Source organism: Ammospiza nelsoni, chromosome 25 (genome assembly GCF_027579445.1).
Source record: "Ammospiza nelsoni isolate bAmmNel1 chromosome 25, bAmmNel1.pri, whole genome shotgun sequence".
Taxonomy (NCBI): Eukaryota; Metazoa; Chordata; class Aves; order Passeriformes; family Passerellidae; genus Ammospiza; species Ammospiza nelsoni.
The window spans coordinates 481,066-504,889 of record NC_080657.1 but is presented as its reverse complement, the minus strand read 5'-3'; the positions used below and the strand labels follow the sequence as shown (position 1 = coordinate 504,889).

The window sequence follows — 23,824 nt, the reverse complement described above, 5'->3', positions numbered from 1 at the left end:
TGGGGGTCACAGGGACACCGGGGACAGGGACACTGGGGGTCACAGGGACGCTGGGGGTCACAGGGACACCGGGGACAGGGACACTGGGGGTCACAGGGATGCTGGGGGTCACAGGGACACCGGAGGGTCACAGAGAGACCCTGGGGGGGGGGGTGGTCACAGGGATTGAGGACCAAGATCCCCCATTGAGGAAGGGGTTTAACGGGCCCGGGGGGCCGCAAGGCTTGGCCAGACCCCCGGGGGTCACAGGCTCTGAGGGTCACAGACCCTTTGGGTCACAGCCCCGGGGGTCTCAGGGGGTCTCCAGGCTGCCCTTCTCACCCCATACCAGGGCTCTCTGGCCTTGTCCCCCCCTGTTCAGTCCCCTGTCTGCATTGGCAGATAGAAAATCCCTTTTAATTCCATTCTGTCTTTTCCATGCCTGCATTTTTTTTTCTGCCCACCCCAAATTCAACACTGTCTCTAAAAAGGCACCACCGTGGTCCAAAACAGAAAATGTTTTATTAAAAAAATAATTTATTGCATCTTATATACAAACCACGCAAATGTACACATAAAATACTGACACCTCACCTGCTGGAGGCAGGAGGAGCAAGTTTTCCAGGTGTGCACCTGGCTCTGTCTCCAGGGAGGGAGGTTTGGATCTCCCATTAAACCAGCTCTGCTCGGGTTTAACTTTTCACACAGACAGGAAAGCCCAGAGCCCCACAGGAGGTGCAGTAGGTTTAGGTGCTGCCAAGTGCTCTTAATCCTGTTGCATTTCATGGAATTACGGAGGAAAGAGAGAATCTCAGGAAAAGAGGGGTGAGTCTGTCCACCCTGTAGGATTTAACACTCTGGCTTTTTCCCTGAAGAAATGTCCTGAGCATTTCTAAGTGTCCAAGCACAGAAGCCAGACCCAGAACTAATTTTATAATCATCCCTCAGTCAATGATCTCACTGAGGATCCCAGCTGGCATCAAGCTGAGCACGACCCTCACTGCTTGGAGCTCACAGCAAGATGAGCAAAAGCCGGGAGCAGGGCAGGACACCCTTTGCTCACTGACACTGCCCGGGCTGGAGAGGAGCTCAGGGGGAGCAGGAGCTGCTGTGAGCCCGCTGAGCCTCAGCTGCCTCGGCAGGGATCCAGAAGCCCGGGCACACGAGGGAGATCCTGCAGGGATCCCACAGCCTGGGCGCACAGAGATCCCGCAGGTCGGGAGCACCAGAGGCTCACAGAGATCCCGCAGTGGCACTCAGAGATCCCGCAGGTCCGGAGCGTTCCTGTCCCGGCTCAGCGGGCCAGCGGCAGCCAGGGCGCCCGCGGCCAGCCCGACACCTCGAAGAGCATCTCGGCCAGCAGCTCGCCCATGGCCGCGTCGCCGATGATGGGTCGGAAGAAGAGCGCCGTGACCAGGGCGGCGGGGACGGAGCCCAGCGAGGCGGCGAGGCGCAGGGTGTGCGGGACGCGCTGGCGGTGCGCGGGGTGCGGCAGCTCCCGCAGCGCCCGCTGCGCCTCCCGCTGCAGGCTCTCGATGTACAGGGCGGCCCGCAGCCCCGGGATGTCTGCAGGAGACAGCACGGAGAGAGGAAGGTCAGGGATGGCCAACAGAGACAGGCTTCTCCCGTTCCCGCCCCTCCCCGTTTCTCACACAGCGCTGGAGAGACGCCGCTGTTCTAGGGACGCTGGGCGAGGGAGGGACAGCACCTAACACCCAAAGTCATGCTTTAAAGTAAAGGTATCCGGGATTTATTGTCCGCAGGGCGGGCAGAGGTTGTGACATCCTTCCTTCCTGCTTCCCAGTGCATTTGGGAACAGCCAGAGTTAGGGAAAAGGTGACCAGCCCTCTCTGCTCTCACACCTGCCCATCTCTGAGCATCTCCAGGCCACGAGGTCTGTGTTCACCTGGGAAGGTGGTGGGGTCCCCATTCCTGGATGTGACACTCAGTGCTCTGGGCTGATGGGGAGTGGCACAGGGTGCACTCCGTGGTTTTGGAGATCTTTTCCAGCCTCAGTGGCTCCGGGACACCGTGATTCTGTGCCCAGCTGCCAGCGGGGGCCAGCAGAGCCACGAGGGCCTGGCACTCACCTGGATTGAAGAGGATGGCTCCCCTCAGGTAGGTGAACTCGCTGGGGCTCAGGTCCAGCCTCCAGAAGCTGTTGAGGCAGCCCTGCAGCCTCTGCACGGCCGCCAGCGTGGGCTGCGCCCCCTCGGGCTCCTGCCCCTTGCTCTGCCCGCTGAGCAGGATCTTCTTGAGCATGCTGGGCGCCGGCGCCTCCGTCACCTCGAAGGTCACCATCTCCTGCACCAGCCCCAGCAGGAAGAGCGGCACCCAGCAGCCGTCCAGCAGCAGCAGCTGGTCCTCGCGCGGCAGCAGGCGGAAGGCGGCCACGTTCTTGACGAAGCTGATGGTCTTGAGCAGCACGTGCGAGGCGGCGCGGCAGGTGAGCTGCGGCGTGCGCAGGCACACGGCGCGGCGCTGCCGGCACGGGCACTGCTGCCGCGGCCGCAGCTCCTGGCTCAGCAGCGTGTACAGGATGGCGGGCTGCCGCTCCTTGCCGTGGCACCGGCACCGCTCGCAGCCTGCATCCGCGCCGGAGCTCATGGCTCTGCCAGCTCCTTCACGAGAGACGCAAAATCCCTTCCAGAAGGAGTCCCGGGCTAGATTGTCCCTGTCCTGCCGGCCCCTGGCTGAACCAGCCAGCTCTTATAAGGCCGGGACACCGTGAACACCCCTCGGCAGCCTTGACCGGCCTGATTAAGCAGCCCTCATTAAACCAGCCGACCAACCCCGTGGCTGCTGGGCGGATTGGACGGGCCAGGCGCGGTCAACGGCCGTTTTTCTCAATGAATCGGCGGGGAGGGGTTGTGTGGCCTTATCAGGATTACCCAAACAGGATAAACAGAGTCATTAGCCCAGGCTGTACCATGGCACCAAGGCCCCATCGGGCAGCTGTCGCTGCCAGGGTTCACAGACAAACACGGGGAGCTCGTCTGAGCCCGGCGTTCAACGGCCCCGGCGCCCGGCCTTGGCAGCAGCAACCTGGAAGTTGTGTTATCAGCAGCTGTTTGCCTGGCCTTGCTCGGGAGCCGCTTGTTGTGGTGCAGGAAGAGGAACCCGGTGAACTGCCAGGCTGCGATGGGCCCAGGGGTCGGGTCTGTCAGAAGGCTGGAAAGGGGAAACGCTGCCATGTGCAGAATGAGAGAAAAGTAAAGAAAAAAGGCCAAAATGCTCATATTTTCCTAGTGGAAACACAGCCCAGGGATTGTGTTTCTCAGAGGGCTGGGAAAGGGAAAATGCTCCCATGTGCAGAGTAAGAGAAAAGTAAGGAAAAAAGGCCAAAATTCTCGTATTGTCCTAGTGGAAACATGGCCCAGGGGTCATGTTTCTGAGAGGGAACACGGCTGGGAAAGGGAAAATGCCCCCATTTGCAGAATGAGAGAAAAGTAAGGAAAAAAGGCCAAAATTCTCATAGTTTCCCACGGGAAAGGGACCTAGAGGTGCTGGTGGACAGCAGCTGACCATGAGCCAAAGTAGGCAATGGTTGTTGGGGGGGCCCCGCATTCAGGCCTGGGCCCAGTTTGGGCCCCTCACTGCACAGACATTGAGCAGTCCAGGGAAGGGCTCGGAGCTGGGAAGGGGTGGGGCCCAGGAGCGGCTGAGGGAGCAGGGGGGCTCAGCAAAGGAGGCTCAGGGGGCCCCTCCGGCCCCGGCTCCCCGGCAGGACAGTCCAGGCCAGGCCAGGCCCGGGCCGGGCCCTCTCCGCGCCCCGGGCACCGCGGCCCGCCCGGCCCGTCGCCATGACAACCCCGCCGCGCCGCGCGGCCCGCCCTTCCCTGCGAGACTGACAGCCCTCGTGACCAATCGGCGAAGAGGGCGGCGCGAGAGCGCGCTGGGATTGGCGGGCGGGGAGGGTCTCGCGCTTCCGCGGGCGCCGGTTCCGGTTCCGGTGGCGGCCCGGTGCGGGAGCGGCGGCGCGATGGGGCTGAGCGCGGAGGAGGCGGCGGAGCAGGAGGACCGTTTCGACGGGATGCTGCTCGCCATGGCCCAGCAGCACCAGGGCGGCGTGCGCGAGGTAGCGCCGCCGGCAGCGGGCGCGGGAAGGGCGGGGCGGGAGCGGAGGAGCGAGCGGGGAGCGGCCCGGCCTCCTCGGGCCCCGCCCCGGCACGTGGAGCAGGGTCCGCACGTGCGCCGCTCCCGGAGCGGCGATAACGGCCGGGCCCGCTCGTTAACGAGTGCGGTGTTAATGCGGTGCCCCCAGCGCGGCCTCGCGGCCCGGCCCCGGTGCCTCGGGAGGGCCCCGGGTGCGCGGCAGTGCCGGTGATGGGGCACAGCACCACGGGGCAGCATCGAGCTGTCCCGGTCAGCCTGCCAGCACAGCCCCGCGAGGCCTGGCCGTGATCGCGGGATCCCCCCGTGCTCGGGATCTGCTCACCCGCCCCGGTCCCAAGGCTGCGGGCTCCGCGATCCCGGCACCGACCGGCAGCGGGGCTGGAGGGTGTGGGAACATCGCACCCACATCCCACTCAGAAATAATTAATAAGAAATGCTCCTGTAACAGCCCCTCGTGTGGCAAAACCTCGGAGTGAAACCCCCACGGGACAGGATTCCTGGGAAATAAAGATCAGCCAAGCTCGAGGAGAATGTGGGATTCCAGAGGGGGTTTGGAGGTGCTGGTTCATGCATCAGTGCATTTTTACCCTGGCAGCTGTAGAAGCAAGGAGTTTGCATGCTTTTAGGTGTGCAAAGAAGCAAAACACGCTCTGGGTGTATATATATGTATGGGATACGTATGCATGCATAAATCCGTTCCTGCCTGGGATAACAGCCTGAGGTGTGGGAGTGGGAGCTGGGAATAAGCTGCTGCCTCCAAGCAAAGCACCCCAAGCCCTCTGTGCAGGAATCCAGGCTGGATGTGCCCAGCTGGGTGTTCTGGAGGCAGAGCTCACGGGGCTGGCTCCAGGGCCCTGCTGGCACAGCCACAGATAGGGAGGACAAAGGATCAAGGCTGCTCCAGGGACACGAGGTGCCTCTCAGTGACCTGGCCTCACTGCTCCCTCTCTCCCCACCCTGTTCCCCAGCTCGTGAACACCTTCTTCAGCTTCCTGAGGAGGAAGACAGATTTCTTCACCGGGGGAGAGGACGGAGTAGCAGAGAAGGTAAACAATAAACCTGCAGGCCTTTAGCTCTTCTCCCTTCCATCCCACCTGTGTGTGTGCCATGCCAGGGCTCCCCTGCCTGAACAGCCCCCAGTATCTGGGTGCACGTGGGCACCAGCAGCTCCCGAGGGAAGGAAGGAGACCCAGAGCTGCCCCTGTCAGGTGAGGAGCACCCAATTAATTCCCTGCTGGCTGGTGCCTCAGTGCAGGTTTCTTGCCAGGCTCTGGCCAAAGGCTAGTTTGGAAAGCAAACCTGCCAGACACACTGACTTAGCAGTGACACAGCAGGTGATAACCCCCGTTACCTTGTTTGCTCAGCCAGGAAAAACACAAAGTCCAGGGCTCTGCACATGCAGCTGCCCCTTGGCCGGGCTGGGCAACCTGGACAGAGCATCCCCTCTCCTGCAGGGAGCCCTTGCTGGAGCTGGAGGGCTTTAAGGTCCTTTCAGCCCAAAACATCTGTGATTCTCTGAAAGAAAGAAAGAAAGGTGAACCCCACTGTCATTTTGTATGGAATAGAGAGCAGATGTCCCCCGTTCCTGGGGGCTGTGTGATCCCACCTGAGCTCAGAGGTGCCTGGCTGCTGTTCTTGGCACTGCTGGCATCTGTCACTGCTTTATTGTGCTCTGCCACCACAGGAACACCACAAACAGGGAAGGAGCTGCTTCCCCAGCCCTGCTGAGCCCTTGGCATGCAGGAGACAGGAGAGGGTGGAAAGGTCACTGCGTGTTTTGGGGGCTGTTTCAGCAGGCTCGGGGTGTGAGCAGTGACAGGGACTGCAGGTGGTTTCCTCACCCAGGTGGGACATCCTGGGGGATGCACAGCTTGCATTCTGTACTCCAGGAGACACTGGGGCTGAGCTGTGTAAACAGTCCTTGCTCTTAACGCCAAGCAGAAACACTCAGTGCTTGCTTACAAACTGCACTTTGCTTGGAAAAGGCTCTGGATTTTCCCCCAACCCTGAAACTCCTGGGATATATATATATATATATATATAAAAATAAATAAAAGTTCCCCCTGTGAGTCCTGTCTGAGGATCTGTCCCTGTTATTTATTTTCTGGGGCAGACCTCAGCTCACCTACGTGCTGCTGTGTAAACAGTCCTTGCTCCTAAAGCCAGGCAGAAACACTCAGTGCTTGCTTGCAAACTGCAGTTTGCTTGGAAAAGGCTCTGGATTTCTCCCCAACCCTGAAACACCTAGGATAGATATATATAAATAAATAAAAGTTCTCCCTGTGATTATTCCCATCTGAGGATGTGTCCCTGTTGTTTCTGGGGCAGACCCCAGCTCACCTACGTGCTGCTGTGCACAGCAGCCCTGGCCTTATCGAGCCTGGGGCAGTGCTCTGGCTCCCTGCCTGTGTACTCAGCTTTCCCTTGGCAGCCAGACCTTGGGATTGACTCCCAGAGTCACAACAACCTCCAGAGACCTGGGAGCAGGGCTGAAACAAAGGGTGTGTGGAGGAACTCACCCCTCAGTGTAAAAACAAGGGCTTCAAGCATTTCTCCTCCAAATCATGGCACTCCAAATCAGGCTCCATCTGGAGAAAAGCCCACAGAAAGGTCAGAAGTAGGTAAAGAAGCTGGATCTGGTGTGTCCAGCTGTCCTGGAGGTGTGGAGTAGCTTCGGTTGGCATCAACTCATCCTGCTGGAATTGCACAAAGGACAAAATTAGCGGAGGATTTAATTTCACTGTTATCTCCTGGAAACATACTCCCTGCATAACTAGGAAGAACTACATTTAAATGTTTCAAATTTTCCCCTTTTTCTCCCTTTTCACTTCCTCCTCTGCTTTTTAAATTGAAAAATCTCTAGATTATGAGTCAAAAAAATTGAGCAAAGATGAAAGGAAGATTCCCAACATCCGTGTGACTCAGCAGATTTTCCTGTGCTCCTCAGGAGACCAAGTGGGCTTGGTTTAGGTTTGAATCGGGTGGTGTTTAACCCGCTGTGCCCTGTCCCCAGCTGATCACAGAGGCCTTCAGCCACCACAACAAGCTGGCTCAGAAGGAGCGGCGGGAGAAGAAGGCGCGGCAGGAGGCCGAGCGGCGCGAGAAGGCCGAGCGTGCAGCGCGCCTGGCCAGGGACAGGGACAGGGACAGGGACAGGGACAGGGAGCAGCCCGGCGAGCCGCGCATCAAGGAGCTCACCGACGAGGAGGCAGAGAGGCTGCAGCTGGAGATCAACCAGGTGAGGGCCCAGCAGGTAGTGCAGGTGCAGCTCTGTGCTCCCCGTGGCTGCGAGGGCTAGAGCGGCTCAGGCTTGTTCTTCCCTTGGCAGTACCTCTGTCCTAACCTCCCCCTAACCTTTCTAAGGGCTGAAAATTCCCTGTTTTCAAAGTGGAGCTGGAGCTGAAAGGCTGAGGCCATCTAGTGCCAGCTCAGGAGGTGACACAAAGTGCCAGCTCTCTGCTGAGCGTGTTCCTGCTCTTCTCTTTCCAAACAGAAGAAAGAGGCACAAGGGCAGGGTAACAGTGTGCCAGTGAAACCCTCGGAGGAGGAAGGTGAATCTTCAGATTCCAACAAACAGGTAAAACTCGTCTGGAAATACTTCAGATGCATAAAATGGTTTGGGTTGGAAGGGACCTTAAAGCTCACCCCGTTCCACCCTTTGCTGTGACACCTTCCACTGCACCAGGCTGCTCCAAGCCCTGTCCAAAATACACACTTTGAAAATACAAATCAGAAAATTTGGCTTTAAAAATGCACAGTAAATTCCTAAATGTGCCAGTACAGTGTGGGGTTTTTTTTTGTAGTCATGTTTTACCAGAAGCAGCTATTAATTATGGAGCTAAATTTAAGTGGATATAAAATACAAACAACTGACCTGCAATCCTTAAACAACTGAAGAGGTCTTGTTACAATGGAAACTGGAAGAGCTTTATTCTTTATCTTGGATTGCTCAGGGAACAGATGATGAAGAGGAAGATGAGAAGGATAAAGGAAAACTTAAGCCCAACTCTGGCAATGGAGCCGACCTTCCAAATTACAGATGGACACAGACTCTCTCAGAATTGGATGTAAGTTGTGCTTTATGGCCAGGATCTGAGAAATCTGAGACAGGGAATAAGAGCAGGTGCTGGTAAGAGGTGAAGCCATTTCCCTGTGTCTCAGTTGCCTCTGGAAGTTTGTTGGAAACAGCAATGTTCCAATAGCTGACAGAGAGCTTGGTAACTCAGTAGAATTCCCAGGATCTCTGTTTTTTCAACTTTTGTTTTAACCAGGCATCAAAATCTGCTTCCCTTTTTATGGTCCTTTCCTTTCACTTTCTGCTCACTTCAAGGAAAAGAGTCCCTGCTCTGCCTGGCTCTGGTGAAACCAAGGCAGGAAGGCTTGGAGCAGCAGCATGGCAGGGTGAGGAGGACTTTCCCTGCCCAGCTGCTCAGATCTGCTCCTTTTTGCTGCAGCTGGCTGTGCCCTTCAAGGTGAGCTTCAGGCTGAAGGGCAAGGACGTGGTGGTGGATATCCAGAGACGCCGCCTCAAGGTGGGCCTCAAGGGCCACCCTCCTGTCATTGACGGGGAGCTCTTCAACGAGGTCAAGGTGGAGGAGAGCTCCTGGCTCATCGAGGATGGCAAAACAGTCACCGTGCACCTGGAGAAGGTACAGCAGGAGGGGCTGGGCAGGGTCAGGCCTGGCCCTCAGCCTCTTCTGGGCCTCAGCTGGAGCAGGGCCACCGTGGTGTCCTGGGCACGCTGGCAGTGGGCTATTTAGGTTCCTCCATCTGCAGCCTAATTTCATGCTATTCCAGGATACCCAGTGTAATTCTCAGCAGTTCAGGAAAAGCTGGAAGGAAATCAGTCATTTTAATGTTGTCCTTTAGTGTGTTTTGACATCTGTTAGTGACATGAAAATCCAGGGGCAGACCTCCGTGTGTCCCCTCTGGGCCTCTCCAGGTGGTTTGTTGTAATCCCATTTATGTCGTGCCAAATGGGACATCTGACATTCTCTCAGATCTCCCAGCTGTGAAAATTTAGGCTGCCTAAAGTAGTTTGAAACAAAAATACCCTTTATCTATGTTCAGATTTTACTGATATTTAGAAAACTGTCAAAGTTTGATTCTGAAATTTTTTTTTCCTGTGACTGAGACTTAAAAACCCTAGAACAAGTTCAAGAAAGATAAACTGGTTTTGCTTCTTCTTCCTCTAGATCAACAAAATGGAATGGTGGAACAAACTGGTCTCCACAGACCCAGAAATCAACACCAAGAAAATCAATCCAGAGAACTCAAAGGTAAGAATTGTTTGTTTTAAGGGACAGCCTGCTCAGGAGTTACCTCAGCTGAGCCCAGAGTTGTTCCAATGTGGATCTTGCTTTCAGTTGTCAGACCTGGACAGTGAAACTCGCAGCATGGTGGAGAAGATGATGTATGACCAGCGACAGAAGTCCATGGGCCTGCCCACCTCTGATGAGCAGAAGAAGCAGGATATTTTGAAAAAGTGGGTGCAGCTCATTCCTTTGCTTGGCTTTTACCTTCCTCTCTGGCACAAATAAGGGAGCAGCAGCTTGGCCTTCAGTCCCAGCCGTGCTCACCTCTGCACATCTCTGTATTGTTGGCCAACCACCAACAATAGTGTCTGTAAAAGCCTGTGGGGGTAGAAAGCCCAGTGGGGAAATCTGGGAATAGCCTAGCTCTGGAATTGCCCTAATCTGCTGATTTCAAGTCCAGAAGGGGCGTTTGGAGCTGGAGGTGCCATCTCTGCTGAACTTTACCATGGTCTTGATTGGTGTCTAATCTCCCTCAGTAGCCAGCTAATCACCCCTCCCTCTTCCCTCCAGACAGTTGTCCCCAAGCCACTTTTATGGCTTTATTGCCTTGTTTGGCATAAGTGCACTGTGGCAGAGAAATGATTCCTGGAGCTCCCAAGGCCATCTGGGAAGGTGTGGAGGCAATTCTGGGTCACACAGCTTCTTCAGCAAGTGCAGCCCCACACCTTATCTCTGGGTGAAGGATTGCTGTGGCTGACCTGACTCCTTGCCTCCCTTGGCTTCTCTGTGAGCTGAGTGGGCTGTGAGCAGAGCAGGGACCAGGCTGCCCTGGTGTCAGTGGGATGGGAAGCACCCTCTGCTCTGGGAGATCACATGCAGGACACCTCGCTGGCAGGGCCTCTTGTTTGGTGCTCTGGAAGCTGGCAGAGGATGGAGAGGAAGTTTAGACTTTGTCCAGGGCAAAGGTGGCTCAGTGACACCCATGTGGGTGCTGGTGTTTGCCAGGGGAGCTGTCCTGGCTGCCAAACAAGGACAGGATCCTCACAGCACAGATGGCCTGGAAGTGGAAACGCTGTGGGGGCGTTCCAGGGAAACCCTGAGATGGGAACACAGAGGAGACCAAGCTGCCCTGCCTTGCAGGGTGTGTGAGGCCTCCACAGGGCTGTGATGTGCTGTGTCCCTTGGGGAGCAGAGCAGAGCAGCCTCTGTGTGCACTGGGCACTCCTGGGCACAGGGCACTGCCCTCACAACTTCCTGATGTGCCAACCTGAGTCCAAATAGCCCCTGGAAGGTGTCCCTGTCCATGGCAGGGGGTTGGAAAAAGATTAAAGTCTCTTCCAACCCACACAATTCTGTGATTATTCCCTCTGCTGGGACTGCAGTACATTTGAAATCAGATTTCACCTGGTGTGAAACCAGATCCCTCTGGTCGTGTCCTCCCTGAGATTTTACTGTCAGAGCACTGGGGATATTGCCCATATTGCAGTAAAGCTGGCAGCCCTAATCTGCCTTCACCATCTCCCCTGTGCCCCACAATCTGTCGTGGCTGCTACGTGTGCAGCCCCAAGGCAGCACTGAGGCTGAGTGTTTGATAATTAACAGGTCCCGTGTGCCTGGGCTTGCTGACCTGGCAGCCTAGCAGGAATGCTGCTCCCACTGACCCGAGGAAAAGGTGTTTGTAGGGAAAGTCCAGGGAATGTGTCCCAGGGAGCTCAGCAGAGCCCTCCCTGCTGTGGAGGGTGTGGGGTTGCAGCAGAGCTCCAGAGTGCAGGAAGAAGGAACCCTCCCCTCCCCAAACCGAGCTGCTTGGCTCTGCTGACTCACTCAAACTCCTGTCTTTGTTTTCCTTGCAGGTTCATGGAACAGCATCCAGAAATGGACTTTTCAAAGGCTAAATTCAACTGAGCTGTCCCCCTTCCCCCCCTCTTTCAGTCAGCCCCTTGAATGGGGCAGGAAATGTATGGTTGGATATTCCTCACCTTGGGCAAGTTAAACTTCAGCATCCCCCACCCGAGCTTGCTGTGGAGGGCCTGCCCAGCCACCCTCGGTGGCCTGGGAGCAGAGGCCCCAGAGCAGCTCCAGACAGAGCCACCTGCCACAGCTCCCAAAGGCAGTGAGGAGAGGAGGAGGGCTTGGAGCCAAAAGGGTGTTGGGGCTGAGAGAGCCAGACCTGAGAGGTTTTGGGATAAACCCTTGAGGTATTGCTTCGCTTCCCTGGGCTGCTCTGAGCTGCTCTTCCGCTCTTTGCCACCGGCACAGGAACTCCTGAGTTCTGCTCCCTCCTGCTCTCCTGTGAAAACAAGGGTCATTTTATTTTGTAAAACAAATCTTTCCCTGCCTTCTTGGGAAGGGAGAACAGCAGTTGGAAAGCACAGCTATTGCAGTGGAGACAGACCCTGCTTCTCCTTGCTGCTGCTCCTGTTTGTGCCACAAGTGGGACAGCTGGAGCACCCCAGGCTCCCAGCACAGATGGAGGGTGGGGCTGCTGTCCTGGAGCAAGGAGAGGCTGGGGCTCTGTGGCTGTGGGTGGGGAGGATGTGGGGGGCGTTGGGGATGCTGTTGTTGCTGGGAGTGTCTCCTGCCTCTTCCCCAAGAGCCTTCCTCCCCTCTGGCTGTGCGAGCTCCCGCTGACGAGTGGCATCACTCTGCATGTTCTGTCTTTGTTGAAACTGCAGTGCAACATAAAGGAAAACAAGTGGAATATCCCAGGCAGAGTGTGTGGTTTCTCTGGCAGAGGGGATCAGGGATCCAGGCTGGGAGGGAGAAGGGAGGGTGCCAGGGGTCCAAGCTGGGAGGGGGAAGGAAGGATGCCAGGGGTCCAGACTGGGAGGGGGAAGGAAGGATGCCAGGGGTCCAGGCTGGGAGGGGGAAGGAAGGATGCCAGGGGTCCAGGCTGGGAAGGAGAAGGGAGGGTGCCAGGGGTGCTGTGCCTGTGCTCTCTGCAGCTGCCTGGGAATCCCTCTCATGCTCCCAGCTCTGGACTGACGGTCTCTCCCTCCCTCAGGAGGTGGCAGTGGGAGCTGTGTTTTGCTCAGGAGCGCTGCTGAGCCCCATTCCCATCTAACCCCAGGTGGCTGCTCCAGGCTCTGCTCTCCACAGGGCAGCACATGACCACACCAGGAACCCCCCCTTGCCCCAGGTCTCCTTAATGCCCAGCTAACAAGGAGAGTGTCAGGAAATCCTGGGCTCTATCCCAAATCCCTGCTGCTGTGGCTTTTCCTTTGCCTCCCCCAAACATTTCCACCTCCTGCCCAAGGGATGGGCACAAAAGGCTGAAAATCTGTTTGGGCAAAGTCCGGCCTGGCACAGCTCCTGGTGGTGGGGTTGTTTTCTGAGCAGCAGAGCACTTGTTTGCATGAAGAGTTTTACAGACTCTTGGGGTTAAAAAGCAGCTCCCACCCAGCAGAGCAGTGACCTTGAGGGTGAGCAAGGACCCAGATAGGGGCAGCTGCCTCTGGGCTGGATCCTCCTGCCTGTTTGTGTTACAGATCACCTACACCCACCTGCCTTCCCCCTACACCCACCTGCCTGTCTGTACTTTGGCCTTGATAAAAGAGCAGCATCTCCTGTTTTCATAAAAAAAGCTGAACTCTGCTGGATTTGAAGGTTTTAGCCCCAGAATGAGCTCCCTGCCTGGTTTGTGGGGCAGGGGAGCTGGGAGGGCTGAGCTGCTCTGGGTGTGACGAGCTTCTCCCTGTTCTCAGCTCTGTGGGTGAACCCCAGGGAAGCTGGGGGCATTTGGGGAGGAAGGAGGGTCAGTGGGAGAACGGGGCCAGCCCTGGTGCCCTGACCCTGCAGGAGGTGAATGGCCAGGCCGTGTTTGTGAACGTGGCTGATCCCAGAGCTGCCCCTGGACTTCGGCCCCTCGGCAGCGGAACAGAAGGTGTTTCACTGCCGGCCTTGTCCTCTGCAAACAGCCCCAGGCACCACTGCCCCAGCCAGAGGGAGCTGGGAGCACCCTCTGGCTTCCCAAGGCAGCTGCCCCTGGGATAAACCCTGCTGGGTCCAAGGAGCTGCTCAGGGCTTGAGGAACGCAAAGCCCCACCTCAGTCTGAGTCCCTGGCGACCTCGGAGTGTGGCTTTGTCCTGTGCCCACGGCAGGAAATGCTGGGCAGTGGCAGGGAAATGCTGGGCAGCCCCAGGACCCACAGCGTGCACACCTTGAGTGGTGCCTGAGCCCCGGCAGAGCGGGAAGGGCAGTGCTGGACAGGGACAGGGACAGCTCACCGAGGTCCCTCTGGCTCCATACCTGTGCCAGGTCACCTGGAGCAGCTGTTCAGGTGCTGCCACCAGCTGGAGGGCAGAGCCTGGAGCTCCTCACCTGACCAGGGCAGAGCCCTCAGCTCCTCATCTGACCAAGGCTCCTCCTCACCTGTAAAAGCAAGGCCTTTGCAGGCACAACAGGCTCTGCACAGAGCTTTCTATAGGGTAAAGTTTTCCCCAGTCATTTGGGTTTTATCTTTAACAGCAGCTTCTGGCTTAGCTTTTATTAATGAATATTGCAGCTCAGAGCATTTGGGAAATATCCCAGACTCCATGACTGCTTTGGGAAGAGCAAGGGAACAGCAAAACCCCGAGGAAGGGAACAGGAATAGTGAGGATGTTACCGTGTTGTTTTAGGAGGAGCCTCAGCTGCTCTGTTACTGCAAGGGCCAGGCTAGAGGAATTAGGGTCCATCCATCTGCTTCCCGATGTCTAAGCCACACTAAAATCAATAATTCAGCAGCTCAGGGTGGGGATGTGCGGAGGAATTTCTTCAACACTCCTGCAGCCGTTCCCTGCAGAGCTCCCGAGCTGCCCTCACCTGGTCCCAGGGTACCCTGGGCAGGGGCACAGCTCGAGCTGGGCAGGACTGGGATCCCTCTGAGGGCACTGCACAGCAAGCACCCACAAAGTGGGAGTGTCTGGAGACTCCTGGCAAAACCAAGCCAAATAAAACCAAACAATGTCTTCAGGAAAAGCCAGGTGCTGAGTCAGGTTCCCAGAAGGAAGCACCTGTGTGAGAGAACACCTCCAGAGCCAGGTAAGGCTCTCCTGTTTGTGAGGTCTCCACTTGGGCAACGCAGTCAGCTCACTCAGCACAACACTCAATGCATGCTCAGAGCAAAAACCACTCCAGCAAGAGCCAGGACAGCTCCATCCACAGCAAACAACTTCCTGCAGACAAAAACCCCTGGACTCATCCCATGTGTGGATGTGAGCCAGGAAACAGCAAACTGGGAAGCTGCTGAACAAACTGGGCTGACAGACCCAACCCAGCTGGTCCGAGGGCTCCAGACACAAAAACCTCCCCAGAGACCCTTCCCAGCCGAGAGAAGGCAGCATTTACCTGTTCATGGCTCTGAAATCCTCCCAGGAAACACATCCTGGTCCTGTGCACCAGCAGGAAACCCCCAGGGCTCCTGCCCCAGGGGGTGAGGGAAGGCCAGCGGGCAGGAACGGAGCCCTGCAGGTTATCCTGGGGTTTGCACTGAAATGGGCAAGTGCAGAACTGGTCCTTCAAGCCCCAGGGTCAGAGGCTGGGCCACCCTCCATCCCTGAGCTGATCCTGCAGAGCAAACCCCACATCTGCTGCCACGAGCTGGTGACACCACAGGGACAGCCTGGGAATTCTACCCCAGGCTCAGCTTTTCCAGAGCTCAGGTCCAGCATCATGCCCTGGAAGGTCCAGGTTTCCCTGCAGGACAACAAACCCTTCCCCAGAGGCTCCTTCATTTGCATCCAGACACCAGCCTGGCATTCAGGATCCCCCTGGAGCCACCAAATGGATGAAAATGTCCTTGTCCATCTGGGACTGCGGGATTCAGCCACCCCCTGTGCAGGATCCCCAGGCTGATGAGAACAGGAATCTAAAAGCCACAGCACAGTAAAGAGCACAACTTTTACTTTATAAAAAAGACCAAACCATAACATTTAAGACCAATGAGTGCAATAGAATCCCATAAGACACCACAGGTGAACCAGCTTCAGGGACCATCGAGTTGACAGTCTTCCTCTGGGTGAGTTTTTGGGGGGTTTGGGGTTTTTTGGCTAGTTTAACTCCCACATGCTCACTCTTCATACTCAGACCAGCCACTAAAATGTGGATCTGCTCTGAACCAGGGACTGCAGCTCTCTGCAAGCCCAGCTCACCCCTCGTTTCCAGCTCAGCCCACAGAGCTGTGTCAGTGTGACCCACGTGAACCTCAGCACACAGCTTTGAGGAAACTTGTCCAAATAACAACGTACAAACCCAGGAGAAGCAGAAGCCAAGCAGGTCCCTCAGGACGGGCAGCATTTGGAGGGAGGTGACCTCACACAGCTCCCCTGGGAGTCCCAGCCTGGCCTTGCTTCAAGTCTTTCCCTTGTATAAACTCGATTTCTCATCAACCAACAGCTTTAAACACAAAGCAGGGAGGGGAAGCCAAATCCAAGGCTCAGTCCCTTCCCTTCGTCTTTGAAATATCTCTGTCAGTGTCTCCAGGTGTGGTCTCAGTAATGCCCCTGATTCCTGGAAGCACAATCTGAAAACAGCCAGTGATTTACAGAAACAGGCTCTAACAGGGACTGCAACTGTCCATTTCAAAGGGTTTTGGCCTTTTAAAGAAGCCTGAGAGCTCCTGAGAGGAATTAAATCCTTCCTCCCTGCCCAAATCTCTGAAGAGCAATCACAAGCTATAAAATAAAGGCACATTTCAGCTCAATTAAAGCACATTTCAGTCCAACTGAAGCACATTCCAGTCCACCTAAGGCACAAAACCATGGTCCACACTGAAGCCCAGGGCCTGTCTGGGCTTCCCTCTCCCCAAAATCCAGTGGGTGTGTTTATCCCACGGCTGGTGAATTAAATGAAGCATTTTCTGTTCATGTCCAAGGGCACCCAAAGCTCCAAACAAGTCCCATGGCTCGCCGTGTTTACTTTGTGATAAACAACCAAGTGGCAACACCACAGATGCAGCTTCCTCCTGCTGCAGCCTCAGCTGGCACCGAGCCCTGGGGCAGCAGGGCCCATCTCCTGGCTCCCAGGGCCTGCCAAGGGAAGGACAAGGTGCTGAGTGCCCACGGGGAAAGGCAGGGCCAGCAGTGCCTCACAAACCCTCTGCTGACACTCTCAGGAGCCTTTCCTTTGAGGCAAACCAAGGGGTTTGAAGGGATTTTTAGCAGAACAGTCAAAGAGCCCAGTTCTGAACCACACAAAGTCAGGAGTGAATCAAGTGCCACAATCCTGCCCCAGGCTCTCCAGGGGAAACATGGACAGAGGAGTGGGGAGAGCTGCAGGCAGTGTGAGCTCCTGGGCTCCAGCAGAGTGATCCCCATGGTCTGCTCATGCAGGGGCAGCCCAGCAGCCACCCCAGCCCCAGCACTGGCCCTGAATCAGGGGATGAACCAAGAGGCACAAATTGAATGAGCCCCACAAAGCTGAACCTTCTCCTCAGGCAAGAGGAGACACCAAGGCTCAGCAGGGAAAGGCAGAGCTGCCCACTGAAAACACCATGGGTGGAAGACTTTGGGTTGGTGGCACCAACACAGGCACTTTACACAGAGATTTGGGTCCCTGCAGAGCAGGATTCAGCCTGCACCTCAACATCAGCACCAGCACAGAGACACCACAGTTATTCCCTATCCAAGTTCACTCAGGCAATGCAGAAAACAGCTCCTCAAAGCAGGGAAAGGGCTGAGCCACTGAGCTGCTGGAGCTAACTGTGATTTACAGGAATCACAAAGGCACAAGTTCTCTGCTACTTCCTTGTCCATCTTCTCCTCCCTGGGCACACATTCCACCTCCAGGTTCATTAGTTCTGCAGTTTGCTTCCTTGATTGTCCATAAAAACCAAAATATCCAGTGAAGTTCAGACAGCAGGAGGAATCTGGCTTCAGTAAGGATCAGGGAAGACTGAGAAAAAAAAAAGTTAAACTTGGCACAAGACACTCCACATGGAAGGAGGAGGATTGTGACTGCAGCACAGGCTGGAATGACTCCTGCTGCTCGGGTCCTTTAACAGTACACCTGGAGCAGAGGTGCCCCCGAGGAGTCAGTCTCTGTGTCCTGGAAAGAGGAGTCTCTGCTGGTTGGAGAGCCTTGGGAGGAGAGAGAAGAGAAGAGACGGTGCCATTAGCCCAGGGGAAGCACAGCAGCCTGGCACTGGGGAAGCAGCTGCCACAAAAGGCTTTGTGTACCATGAGGGAGGAGAAAGACACACAAAGCCATGGCAGGGAACAGCCCTGCCTGCATTGCAGCCATCTCCCAGGACAGAGCTGCTGTGCAGGAGGAAACTTGTCTTGTAGCTCTGGGCTGCTCTCTGGGAGGACAGAGCTCGGGGCAGCCCTGCCTGCTTCCCTTTGCACAGTTCCTTTTGTTCCCAGTCTCACCCAGCTGTGACCTCTGGCAGTCACACCCCAAATACAGCCCCAAACTTTGTCAGGGTACAGAGAGACTGAGAGCTCTCAGGCCAGGTCCTGTGCAAGGACAGGGAGCTTGTATTTCACCCCTTTTCAGAAAGATCCACCAACCCAGGGAGTGTCTGAGCTCCATCACCCCCAAAGCCCAGGAGAACTGAGGGGAGCCTGAGGAGCAGGGTCAGCTCAGGCTGTGTGGAGGGTGAGGACACGGCCAGGGGAAGCTCAGGCTCTCCCCTGCACCAGGCCCAGCCAGGTGTGTGTGTTACCTGCGCTGCTGTGCCGCCTCATGTTCCTGGCCAGCACATCCGCCGGGGTCTCCTCCGAGATCTGCACGGCCAGCTCTGCAATGCAAACCAAGAGGGGCTGAGACAGGGAAGGAGGATGGAAAGGATGAGTCAGCACTAAGGATCCTGTCAGGGAACACCCTCAGGGAACAGCACAGGCACAGTCTGATTCTTCCCATTGCTTCCGCCATTGTCCGGACAGTCTGAGCTGTGTCCTTAAATCCCAGGAGCAGCCTCTCTGCTAATCTGGGAAGCACAACACCCACACGGTTTGCTCAGGGACTTCTGGATATCTCCGTGCTCCCACACTCAGCTTTTCAAGGTTTTTCTACAACAAACTGTTATAGCCTGCTCTGGAGCTCAGACACTTGAGGCTGCTCCCACAAGGAGGAAGAAGCAGAAGCTCTGGTGCTGTGAACAGCCCTTCCCTCCTCTCTGCAGGAATATTCACTGTGTGGAGGAGGTCTGGGCTCTGAGGACACACTGTCACGGAGTCTAGGGATGGCATGAGCCAGGCAGCACATGGGAGAGAGCCAGCTGAGTAACTGGACATCCTGGGGCACGAGCAGCTCGTCTGGTCCTACCAGTTCACTTTGACTCACCGTTTTTCTGCCTCCCTCAGATGAGCACAGGCAGGAGCAGCAGCAGCAGCAGCACAAACCCATCTATTGCTCAGCACATACCTCACGGGCAGGCTCAAGAAAGCCCCAGCACAGGGAGGAGGGCGAGAAGCAGAGCTGTGCACTCACACAGCCCAGCAGAAGGAGCCCACTGGGGCAGAGCAGCCCCCAGCCCCGCCCCAGTGCCCCAGCTCGGTGGCTGTGCTGGCACCGCCCTCCTGCAGCACCCAGGGACCCCCATGACCCCCGTACCGTCCTGGCTGATGACCATGGACTCCAGCATGGTCTCGTTGCCGCTGTCGGGCGCGGTGCCGCGGCCGGACGCGTCCTGCTGGCCCTGGCTGCAGATGTGGGGCCGCACGCGGCTCTTGCGGGTGCTGATGCGGATGATGCCCCGCACCAGCCGGCACTCGGCGTCCTGCTCGTCCAGGTTGTAGTCCTGAGTGATGCTGTTGATGAGGTCCGAGATCTTGTTGGTCTTCTCCAGGAAGACGGTGTCCGAGGTGCACTTGGCCAGCTCGTCGATCTGGTGGACGCTGAAGAGCTCCGTGAGCTTCTTGAAGATCAGCACGTCGATCTGCCTGCTGGACATGGAGCCGTTCAGCTCGCTGATGTCCACATCAGACTCGTGGAAGGAGTAATACTCCTCTGAGCTGCGGTGGCTGCTGGGGAGCGCTGGCTTTTCTATGCTGTTCCTGAAGGGCTTCTCCAGCAGCTCCTTGCAGCAGGAGTCAGATTCCACGTGGTGGTTGGTGTTCCTGTTTGGATAGACAGGGATGCCCTTCAGCTTCACGTCTGGGTAACTGAAACTGCTGCCCATGCTGGACTTTTTGATCTGGTTCCCGTTCTTCTCAGCGGGAGAGGTGTTGGTGGGGCTGTTTGGCAGCCGTCCATTGTAGTCTCCGTTCTTGCCATCATCTGTGGAGGCCTCAGCGGGCCCTGGGTAGGGAATGCAGACACTGCAGTCCTGGAAGCAGCCCCCACACGTCACTATGCAACAGAAAACGGCCTTGTACGTGTTCCAGGCCTGAGACAGGGAGGAGCAGCAGAAGCCCTGGTTTGGGGGAGCCTCTGCTGTCCCAGAGATGAAGGTGATGGTCTCTGCCTCGCGGCCGTTGGGGTCTTTGAGCTCGGCCTTGCGCCCTTTCCTGTCCCGCATCTGCTGCGCGCGGCCGCGGCCGGCTTTGCTCTCGGAGCCACGGAGCACCTCCAGGCTGACATCCGTGTCCCGGCTGTCCCTGGAGTCCCTGGAGTCCCTGGCTGCGCGGGCCCGCAGGGGCACGGCCTCCGGGCAGGGCTGCTCCCTCTGCCGGGCGCCGCTCAGCTCGGGGGGCAGGCGGCTCCTCCGGCCCAGCATGGCTCGGCTCTGGGGCACCTGCAGGACACAGGGGGGATCAGAGCAACCCAGCACCACCTCAGCGAGCTGTCCGACAGCACACAGGGGTCTGACAGCCAGAGCTTCCCAAAGCCAACGATTCACAGGAATATTTGTGCCAGGACTCGCGCTGCTCTCACTAGGGGCCCGCGTTCTGTGGTTCTCCCACCACCCAAGCCTTGCTGCTTCCTTGGGTAGCTGCTCTCATCAGAAGAGAGGTGCTTTAAAAGGGCTATTTTCAGACATCAAAATCCCTGTAACCTCCAGAAGAGTTTCCTCCACGCAGCTGGAAGAGGAGTCAGCTCCAAGCGATGAAGGAGCAGCACAGCTGGAGGTGGAGCTCCAAAGGGAAAGTATCTTTTTTTAAACAACTTCCCTTTGTCTTGCATTCCTCGGGATTAGGCTGGGCCCTGACAGCACTTATCCATTTCAAAACACATCGTGCCCAGGAGGAGATGACAAGCAATCCATCATTATGCAAGCTGCCAATTCCAACTTCATGTTATTTGCTGCTATTTCAATTTAGAGGATTTAGCAATGACAGCATTACCAACACTAATGATTTTTGCCAGTCATGCTAAGGTCGGGTGATGTCAAAGACTTCCCTATGAAAACCCAACGTCTTCATCTGGATTAAGGAAAAGACCTTGTCAACAAGTCGGTCTCAAATCACCCCTCATGGGAACAAAACCTTCGCAAACCCTACAGAAACAGAAAGCCCAGAGCAGACCGTGCTCAGCTGTGCCAGCACAGCTCCTCCAGGTCTGCAGGCAGCAGGGAATTGTTCTTAGAGTGAGCCTGTCACGTTCCCTCTGCACAGAGCCAACCCTCACACTCTGGCACGTTCAGTCTCCCTGGTTTTAATCTTTTTATTATTAAAGCTCAGCTTGGGGTGATGTGAGGGAAGTCGGGTCAGGGCTGTCACTCTCCACTTCTGCTGTGCCTTTATCCCAGGCTGTGGTGGGTCCTGGAATTCTCCATGGTTTCCAGGCTTCTTGGCTAATGCTGCTTGCACCTCCAAGAGAGCCTTTCAAATACTAATTAGGGTAATTAATAAGCAGCGAGAGCCCAGCCATAGTGTAAGTGTTGTAGGGCTGTCCTTGTTGTTTTACTGTGGACTTTCTATAGGGCACCTCAAGCATGAATAAATAAATCTGTCAGGCCTTGTTAGAGCCCTGCCTCTTTCTCCCTGGTTTTTAAACCCAGAGTCACATTTTCCCCACAAAGAAACAGGCCCAGACTGAAAGCCAGGCAGTTACAGCACACCACTGCTTTCCAGGAATATTTTGGCTCTGTTACCTTATGAAAATTCATCCCAGGAGCTCCCTTTTGCACATTCCTGGGCAATATGCAAAATAAAAAGCATATTTTTATGGGAACTGCTTACTGGGATGTTTCTTTTCATTCCAAGGCCTCACTGAGAGACCCAACATCTGCATGGCACAGCAACACCCCTTTATGTAACAACAGACAATATTCTGAGATTTCAGAGCATCTGGGACAGAGAGAGGAGCATTATTTCAGCTCTGAGGAGGAGACCTGCAGGCACAGGTGCCAGAGACACCTCTGGACTGGCCAATTCCCATCACAGCCCACACCTCTGGGACCTCTGGACCACATGGAAAAGTTCCTGAGGAGCACAGACAGGACACAGCTCCTCGATCCAGCAGCTCCCCAGCACAGGGATGGGCTGGACCAACACCCCCAGCCATAAACAAATGCTCAGACCACAATCCACATCCAAATGTTACTCACACGATGGCTGGGAGCTTCCTCTGCTCTCACACAGGCACGGGGACTGGCTGCAGGTCCCTCCAGAGAGCCTCAGCATCTGCTCCAGAGGAGCCACGGAAGATCCACAGGGGGTTTGCAGCACTCAGAGTTAGCCAGGGTCTAAGATCTTCATTGTTCAGAGGGCGGGATTTCCCTGGAAAGTTTTAGAAAAGCTCAGTTAAGTTGTGAATCTCCTGAACAATGTCACATGCATCTGACAATAACCATGCTGCTGGTAGCTAGGCAATGTCTCCTAAATTCAGGAGACAGGATTTACACACTGATGCAGCTTCTCTGAACTCTGTGGAAGCATCCACAGCTGGGAAATGTCCTAAGGAGCCTTGCCAGGAGCTGGAGGTCACCTGTTAAGCTCCTGCTCTGCTGGCACCAGAGGGATGGAGATCCCAACCCAGGGTAAGTGTGGATGCAGCACTGTCCCTGTGCATCCCTGGGGACCCAGCATCCCTCTGGCAGCTCTCTGGGACACCAACAGCCTGCCCGAGGGACTGCCTCGTGCCAAACCCTCCCTGTGCCCCCGGCCCCCAAAACACCCACCCCGTTCCATCTGACAGCCAGGGCTCCACCAGGGCAGGCAAACAAGGTTCGACCCTTTTCCCTCCCAAACGAAAGGGAAGGAAAAGGGGAGACCCACCTGGGCACCAAGGGGAGCTCCCTCTGCCTCCCTTGGCCCCCAGCATGAGCTCCAGGCGGGGATTTTGGGGAGAGGAGACGCTGGGAACGGGAGCAGCAGGAGCGGCAGAACAGCCCCGTCCCCGTCTGCCCCGCTCCGCTCCCACCGCGCCCCCGCTGTTTCCAGCCCTGGGAATCAGAGCCGGTCCCAAACCCCCGGGAGAGCTCCGGCCGCCCCCAGCCTCCCCAGGGACAGCGGGAGGGGACACCGGGACCGGCCGGCGGCGGCGGGGGCTGCCCGCACCGGGGCTCCGTGCGCGGGGGCAGCCCGGGGGCCGAGGGGAGCCCGCTGCGGGGGGGACGGACGAGCCCTCCCTCCCTGCCTGTCTCCCTCCTTCCCTCCCTGCCTGTCTCCCTCCTTCCCTCCCTGCCTGTCTCCCTCCTTCCCTCCCTGCCTCCGTCCCTGCCTGCCTCCGGTCGCGGCCTGCGGCTGCCCCGGGCCGGGCCGGGAAGCGCCGGGCGGCGGCGGCGGGGTCGGGCCGGGCCCGGGGCTGATGCCGGGGCCGGGGTCAGGCCGGGCCGGGGTCGGTGCCGTGCCCGGTTCGGGGCCGGGCCGGGTTCGGTGCCGGCCGGGCCGGGCCGGGTCTCGTTACCTGCGAGCCGGGAGCGCGTCCGGCCCCGCCTCACCTGGGCCAGGTGCGCCACGTGACCCGGACGGGCCGCGCCGAGGGACAGCAGAGCGCGGCGGGCGAAGCTGCTCCGGGGCCGGGCACGAGCCCGAGCAAACCGGGTACAAACCCGGCACAAAGCCGGTACAAACCCGGGTACAAACCCGGCAAAAATCCGGGCACAAACCCGGGTACAAATCCGGTAAAAATCCGGGCACAAAACAGGGTACAAACGCGAGCAAAAACCTGGGTACAAACCTGGCACAAAACCTGGTACAAACCCCGGCACAAACCCTGAGCACAAACCTGGGTACCAACCCAGCACAAATCCAGGCACAAGCCCCAGTACAAACCCCAGTACAAACCCTGCTCCCCCTGGCCCCCCAAAGGTGCGTGCCCCAATGCCCCTCGGTGCCAGGTCCGGTGCCAGGTCCGGTGCCAGGGATCCCTGCCGGCCCAATTACCTCCCGAGGGTCCCTGGGCCCACCCCGAGTGTTCCCACCCCCGACGATCCCTGTCCCGCGGTGTCCCAATCCCAAAGAGCTGGTGATTCCCTTCTGGGGTCGGATCCTGCCCCGGAGGTTTGTAGGGCAGCAGGGGAGGGAGCCCGGTGGAACGTAGCAGGGCACTGAGTCTGCTGCTGGACTCCAAAAGGATGGAGGGACAGGGAGCTGGGCCGGCCCAGGAGTCCTGGGCCTTAAACCTGAACTCCTGATGCACGATTCCTTCCCTAAAGCTGCCAGGA

At 57.0% G+C, this 23,824-nt stretch overlaps 3 protein-coding genes across 4 annotated transcripts; 1 reads left to right on the top strand and 2 right to left on the bottom strand.

Annotated features, from left to right (window-relative positions):
• Positions 1–526: 526 nt before the first annotated feature.
• On the bottom strand, positions 527–2,586 carry NR0B2 (nuclear receptor subfamily 0 group B member 2). Its single transcript, XM_059488918.1, has 2 exons — positions 2,070–2,586; positions 527–1,545 (listed from the first exon to the last, which is right to left on the bottom strand). The coding sequence occupies exons 1-2, from the start codon at positions 2,584–2,586 to the stop codon at positions 1,274–1,276; spliced, it is 789 nt and encodes a 262-aa protein (XP_059344901.1). The 3' UTR covers positions 527–1,273.
• A 1,336-nt stretch (positions 2,587–3,922) lies between these two features.
• On the top strand, positions 3,923–12,051 carry NUDC (nuclear distribution C, dynein complex regulator). Of its 2 annotated transcripts, XM_059488648.1 has the most exons (9): positions 3,923–4,057; positions 5,064–5,141; positions 7,109–7,333; positions 7,589–7,672; positions 8,049–8,162; positions 8,550–8,744; positions 9,291–9,374; positions 9,462–9,580; positions 11,204–12,051. In XM_059488648.1, the coding sequence occupies exons 1-9, from the start codon at positions 3,962–3,964 to the stop codon at positions 11,253–11,255; spliced, it is 1,047 nt and encodes a 348-aa protein (XP_059344631.1). In that variant the 5' UTR covers positions 3,923–3,961; the 3' UTR covers positions 11,256–12,051. The 2 variants fall into 2 exon arrangements, with proteins under 2 accessions (XP_059344631.1, XP_059344630.1); XM_059488647.1 differs by lacking the exon at positions 3,923–4,057 and having other exon boundaries at positions 4,896–5,141.
• A 3,149-nt stretch (positions 12,052–15,200) lies between these two features.
• Positions 15,201–21,920, bottom strand: KDF1 (keratinocyte differentiation factor 1). The gene is made up of 4 exons (XM_059488714.1): positions 21,764–21,920; positions 18,886–20,008; positions 17,996–18,070; positions 15,201–17,408 (listed from the first exon to the last, which is right to left on the bottom strand). The coding sequence occupies exons 2-4, from the start codon at positions 19,988–19,990 to the stop codon at positions 17,326–17,328; spliced, it is 1,263 nt and encodes a 420-aa protein (XP_059344697.1). The 5' UTR covers positions 19,991–20,008; positions 21,764–21,920; the 3' UTR covers positions 15,201–17,325.
• Between the last annotated feature and the right edge of the window lie 1,904 nt (positions 21,921–23,824).

Excerpts from the sequence above, each read along its gene's own strand:
- KDF1 (XM_059488714.1), bottom strand. The coding sequence starts at position 19,990 with ATGCTGGGCCGGAGGAGCCGCCTGCCCCCCGAGCTGAGCGGCGCCCGG. Across the intron at positions 18,071-18,885 it reads CATGGTCATCAGCCAGGACG|AGCTGGCCGTGCAGATCTCG; the intron begins GTACGGGGGTCA and ends TTTGCATTGCAG. Across the intron at positions 17,409-17,995 it reads GAGGCGGCACAGCAGCGCAG|GCTCTCCAACCAGCAGAGAC; the intron begins GTAACACACACA and ends TCTCCTCCCAAG.
- NR0B2 (XM_059488918.1), bottom strand. The coding sequence starts at position 2,586 with ATGAGCTCCGGCGCGGATGCAGGCTGCGAGCGGTGCCGGTGCCACGGC. Across the intron at positions 1,546-2,069 it reads AGCCATCCTCTTCAATCCAG|ACATCCCGGGGCTGCGGGCC; the intron begins GTGAGTGCCAGG and ends TGTCTCCTGCAG.
- NUDC (XM_059488647.1), top strand. The coding sequence starts at position 4,896 with ATGTGCCCAGCTGGGTGTTCTGGAGGCAGAGCTCACGGGGCTGGCTCC. Across the intron at positions 5,142-7,108 it reads AGGACGGAGTAGCAGAGAAG|CTGATCACAGAGGCCTTCAG; the intron begins GTAAACAATAAA and ends CCCTGTCCCCAG. Across the intron at positions 9,581-11,203 it reads AAGCAGGATATTTTGAAAAA|GTTCATGGAACAGCATCCAG; the intron begins GTGGGTGCAGCT and ends TTTTCCTTGCAG.